The 6000-nt window shown below is 45.6% G+C and overlaps 1 protein-coding gene across 3 annotated transcripts in view; it reads right to left on the bottom strand.

The window, feature by feature from the left end:
- Positions 1–1907: 1907 nt before the first annotated feature.
- The window catches only part of STOM (stomatin), a 214714-nt gene continuing 210621 nt past the window's right edge, over positions 1908–6000 (bottom strand). For 2 of the 3 annotated variants that reach the window (XM_069609515.1, XM_069609514.1), the window contains exon 7: positions 1908–5396. In XM_069609515.1, the coding sequence (XP_069465616.1) occupies positions 5202–5396 (195 nt within the window). In that variant the 3' untranslated portion in view covers positions 1908–5201. The remainder of the gene's footprint in view (positions 5397–6000) is intronic. The other variant, XM_069609516.1, reaches the window with a different exon arrangement.

The following is a 6000-nucleotide window of genomic DNA, read 5'->3' as shown; positions in this document are numbered from 1 at the left end:
GATCAGGTGTGAGATTGTTACATACTTCGATGGTTAGGACTGTTCCCGATCAACCATATTTGGGGCATTTCCACGATCCTGCACTCCATGCATGGCAAGCAGATGGGTCCGTAGGATTAGCTGCCAGGGAAACCTGCAGCGGTACACCTTCTTGCCTGTCTTAACTGGGCACTTCCTTCTTCCACTTTTGCCTCTCAGATCTCATTGTATCATCACTGGAATATTCTTGCTCCTTCTCCCACCTCCTGGTTCTGCCTAGCGCCGACCCAGGCCACTGGTACCTTCCTGTTCTGGCTGACTACAGAACTGCTCTCCTTATTCCCGAGTCCAGGCCCCACCCTTGATGGTTCCTCCTCCTCTTCTCCGGAGGTTAACCACTGTGCACCACTCACATCTCCCAATTATTCTATACCACCTCCAAGTGTCAGTATCACTTCCTCCTCTTCTATACCACCATCAGCTCTTGATATCACCACCACCTCCTTCCCTACAACCTTTCCCTCCTAATCCTATCACGCCCAGACCACCACATTCTCCTCCTGATGTTACAACTCACACCATTGGTCTTACCACCTTCCCCTTCACTCTCAACATCTTCTTCCTGCCCGCTGCTGCTCTTGCAGTCTCTGCATTCGACAGCTCTCTCTAAAATGCAGCCTCCTCCTCCTGCACTCAATGACTGGGGTATTTGGGGTTTTATAGTATGTCCCTCCTCATTCTTGGTTTGTGAATGTCTTGTAATTGCGGCAAGGTTGGAGTTGGTTGCTGCCCCTGGCCTCATTTAGTGGGCTAGACCAGTCCTCAACTTGACCTGCCTGCCAACTTGGATGTCACTCTCCCTTTCTCATCGCTCTCTCGTACTGTCTGTGCAGGACTCATGAATTGTCTCAGTCTCCCGGTCCCTCATGTGAAGGTCTTCTCTTAAGTGCCAGGATACGCTTGGGTGATGGGGCGCTATAGACATTCTGCTAACATAACATAGCTTAGGGCTCTGGTTTCCTCAGCGTGGGAATGGTATGATGGACCAACTCTTGGACAGCTGTTTGAACACTCAGAGAACACTCACATTCATATCGAGAACACTAGGTTGCAGTGAATTTGAAGCATTGCATCTCCAGCGAGGGAATGCTTTGCCGAAATACAATGAAGTGGTAGGTTTTTGTCACATGCGATGAAAAGCAAATGGTTGGAAACCTGTGAACGTGTAACATTGTATCAAATGTGGGTCTCTGGAGATTGTACGTCACTGAGGGTTTGCAATAACTCCTCTTATAGCGTGCAGAAGCCCACGGTCATACAGTTGTGAACTGGTAACAGTATCAAACACAGATCTCAGGAACTCTCATGGAGGCTTGGAAAAGGACTTTTCTGACACTGCAGGTTGGATTGTAACAGTATAAGGAACAACACTGCTGATATTGTGTGAATGAAACAGACTTTGGTTAAGCAAGGCATTCGTCCCCCCCCATCCCCTTCTAGAACCTTGGGTCTCCCTATAGAGCTTCAGTCATTCTCATTTGGATCGAGACTTCGCAAAACTGTCACACTAAGCCCTATTAGTCTACAGGAGAGGGTGGGTGTTACTGGAGCCATCCTGCCAGGATGTATTGGGATGCAGGGGTTCTGAGACTGATCTGCTCCATTTGTCGCCTTCCTTATGACAGGGACCAAGGGACGATGACCAGAAGATTCTACCCGCGTTCATCATCTATCGCCTCGTGGAGGCCCCCGGGGTCCCCTCCTTGGTGCTCAGAGCCAGACACGGTGCTTAGTCACATGCCTGATAGCGTTTTTTTCCCCCTTTGAATGCAAAGTAATTGAGCCCTCAAGAAATAATGAAGGGGCAGATTATATACATATTGTTTAGGTTGTGTGAAAATAGAACAAAAAAACAAACAATAAAAAGATAAATTACATGTTTGTTATTTATTTGCTAAAACAATCATAGGAAATGTCAAGAATAATATATTAACATGAAACTGTGCTAAGTATCATATAAAACAATTACAGTAAAAGGTGGCACAGCAGCGAAGTGAAAGGCAAACTGATTGAATAGAAAGTAGAGGCTTCAGACGGTCTGATAAATAAAGGTATTAGATGAGTCCATCTCTGCATTCTTGGGCCATGAACGTGAACCCACATTTAAGGCAATGCGAAGTTATGTCCATTATCCATCGGATACTGCATTCCCAAGGACTGAATGAACACCACATAGGCTACAAATAATCCACCATCTGCCCCAGAAGCAAATTATCAACACAACATAGTTTGCTGGGCCTGGTTGTAGTCCTACCCTAGGTAGGTTGAAACTCCATTCACAGAATGTGGTCTTGTGTGACCTCTGAAACACCCGAGAGGGAAAGCAGTAGGTGGTACCCCGCAGCCTCTTGATATTATGGGGACATTGAAGTTGTTCAGTGGTTGTCCTGCTTCTAAGTAAAGGACATAGGACGTATCAACACTTCACCCATAGTCATAGGTGATGGGAGTATTGATAAAGAACAGAAGATTAAAATAGCAAGGGTTTGCAGTCTACTGATCTTTGGGTGTGGAGCCATAATAGAATACCACGCTGCATAACGAAGGTCATAGATTGCATCCATGGTAGACGGATATTGGTACACGGTAGTAGTTGCGTTACTGCCAAACGACCAGAGAGTAAGAGAAGAGGGGATGAACCCTTATCACTGAAGCACTGGCTATGAATTTTCCACATGATAAAGTAATAGTCAATTCAAGGAATCAGACATTATTAATGATGTCAAAGAAAAAGTATTTAATTCTATTTCCAGCCGACTTCAACCCTCCTCGGAATTTATCAAGGCAAATAAGTCCATTGTGATATCAAAGTGACCAATGAGATTGCTGGTAGCGATTCCAAGGCTTGATATAATCCTGATTCAGAGTATAGTGCCTGCTGTAAGAAGCCTTTCGGCATGCACCTTGCTTAACAATGTTCAGCCCTACTTGCTTCCAGCAATCTCATTGGTCCTGTCTTGTGGCACCTGGAAACACCTTTTTGCTGTATAGTGCTTCTTACAAATATTCAATAAATACAAGTAAATAAGGGTTCACCCCCCCCCCCTTTTCTGGGACGGAAGGGCACCATCTCTCTTGCCCCGCCCATCCCCACACACATGCAGCAGGGTCCATTTATTTTTGTATTGATCAGAGCAGAAGCGCCCGCATTCTGGTGCCCTAGACTTGGCTCTCTTAACAAAAATATAAGCTTTCTAGCTACACGGATGTGGGGGGACATGGAAACAGCATGATCACCAATGCACTTCCAAGAAGGATTAATGGGAAGGGTCCAATTCTTGGAACATGCAAGAGTGAGTTTCCACGCTCTGATATTCAAAGGATATGGAAAAGCACATCCTCCAAACACTGACATTTCTACACTGTGGTAGTAGAGTGATATCAGGAGAACACCAAAGTAAAAAAAACTTATAGGAATGTCCAAAGTCTTCGGACATTCGTTGGATGTGGAAGCAATGCGTCAGCTTGACAACCTCAAAGTGAAAGCCATTGAAGCTTTCCATGCTTCATTGATCTCACAGAACATGAGGGCAGCATGACCTACAAACAACTTCCGAGCCAATATCTGAAGAAACTTCAAGGATCCATTGACATCATTGAATGTAGAAGCAGTTACTTCCAATAGGTATCTTCCACGATCCTCTTCTACTACTGGAACATCGAAAAAGGGACCTCTGGACACTGTCCTAGCATACGTCAGAGGAAGCACACTGATAGCCAAAGAACGCAGAGAAGAAGTCCAGGGGAGCATCCAGGTGCCCCTGAAATTCATGGGCTATTGACGATCACTTTGATATCACACACTCTTCCAACTAACAAGAAAAAGGAGTTCCCCGATATAGAATGCTTGACTAATGGATTAGTGCCTGGGAAGGAACAGTTTTTTCTATAGCCAACAAACAAATAGAACATGGCACTGACCTTCCCGAGATTAAACCTCAGACCTTTAGATTATGCAGGCAGTCCATTAAGCTTATCATGAAAGGCACAGGGAGATTTCAGAGTCTAGCGATACTCACGGGATGTCAACGCTCTGAACTTTCCAAAGACACAACTCAACGCTGTATTGATGGGAGATGTAAGACGTGAGACCTACAAAGAACTACAAATAACAGTTGCAGGAAGACACCAAGCTCTAGCCATGCTCATGGGACATGGAAGAAGTGCAACCTCCAAGCAAGCTTACAATCTCTAGCACTGTCCATAGGACATGGAACCAGTGTGACAACCAAGGGAGCCTACAGCACCTAGCAATGTCCATGGGACATGAAGTGTGACCTCCAAGGACGTCTACAAGCTATTGCACCATCAATGGGACGTGCAAGCAGTGTGACCGCCAAGGAAGCCTCCAAGCTCTAGCACTATCCCAGGGGACATGGAAGTAGTGTGACTTCCAAGAAAGGCTTGCGGTAAGGGTAAACAGAAAGAGTTGTGCAGAAGATACATGGGGTGGTGCTGTATTTAGAAAGACGGCATAGCGGCAGGGCTTTGCGGGGCAGGTGGATTGCAAAGGGAATTCTGAGGTTAAAGAATTCCTTGGCAAGCATTTTTGCTAGTATAAATGCCATTTATTCACAAGAAAACCTAGCAAAAATTGCTTGTGCATCCAAATATATATGTTATAAAAGTGAGCCCCTTGTCTGGATATGCGTCATTGCCATATACTGAAAATGAAAAGGTATGTAAAAATTATTGCCTTATTTAATAGGATTAAAAAGACTTTATAAACATGTTTTACTACATGCAACAATATAGCAATAAAGCGTTCACCCAGGGATACAATGTTTGATAGGCTTCCGGAATATTGCCTTTTCCACTGCCATTCCTCCTGCAGCAGGCTGTGCTTGGTTAAAAACATACAAATACAGATACAGACCATTTGAATCAATTTCACAACATGGCAATATGTCGGTGCCATTAAAAACATTAGAACTAATCACAAACCATAGTCTGCAAACTTCATTCATATACATTAGAAAAATAAGGCTTTAAAATGTTCCTGAAGGAGTTGGTAATGACATTATTTTGGACACACATTGACATTTCGCAGCCTGCGCTTTCTTTTGTCAACTGGCAAGCTCAACAATCGCTGGCGCCAAGCATCTGTGAGATTAGATCTGTGGCGAAACGTTTTGCCACTTGGTTTGAAAGCCTTGATTCGTCTACTTCCTGCCACCCATGATGCCTTGCAGCAGGTCGATGGGAAGAGGGAAGATGATGGTGGAGTTCTTCTCTGCTGCAATGGTGGTCAGTGTCTGGAGGTACCGAAGCTGAAGGGCGGCTGGTGATTCAGATATCACTATGGAAGCTTCTTTCAGCGCTCTGGAGGCGTTCATCTCCCCCTCTGCTGCAATTACCTGCACAGGAAGTAGTACAGCAAAATGTCAGAAGCGTTGCGGGGTGATTCAATTCTATACAAGTGCTATACGACTGCACCAGCCTAACGTTCCTGCATGGACTACTTGTGAACCAGCAGCTCACTGAGGAGTGATTTATTATTTATTGGGTATTTATAATGTGCCTATACAGCAAATGGTGTTTCAAGGTGCACAAGATAAAAAAAGGGGCAGGGATGAAGAAAAACATTTTAAAAACACAGTCCTACTAGGCCTTGTGTCATTAGGATCGTTCAAGTGCAGTAACAAGAAGTGCAGGGAAGTGGGGGAGGTGCCGGTCAGAGCGGAGCAAGCCAATGCTAAGGGGGGAAAGGAAGTGCAGGTCGGAGTGGAGAGCACGCAAGTGCTGGGCGGGGGAGAGGGCCCCTGGATGAGGCAGGGCCCCTGGGCTAGGCAAGTGCTAAGGGGAGGCTAGGTGGACAAGTGCCAGGGGAATGCTGTGAGTGCAGGGAATAAAGGTCCACCTGCTAAGTGCGAGGACAGATCTGGATGGGCCCAGTAGGGGCGCAGACCCCGCCTGTTTAGTGTAGGGGAGGCTAGCCCACTAATGAATCAGAAGGAACCA

Source organism: Ambystoma mexicanum, chromosome 8 (genome assembly GCF_040938575.1).
Source record: "Ambystoma mexicanum isolate Mex_15411 chromosome 8, UKY_AmexF1_1, whole genome shotgun sequence".
NCBI lineage: Eukaryota > Metazoa > Chordata > Amphibia > Caudata > Ambystomatidae > Ambystoma > Ambystoma mexicanum.
This window is presented reverse-complemented; position numbering and strand designations above follow the sequence as displayed.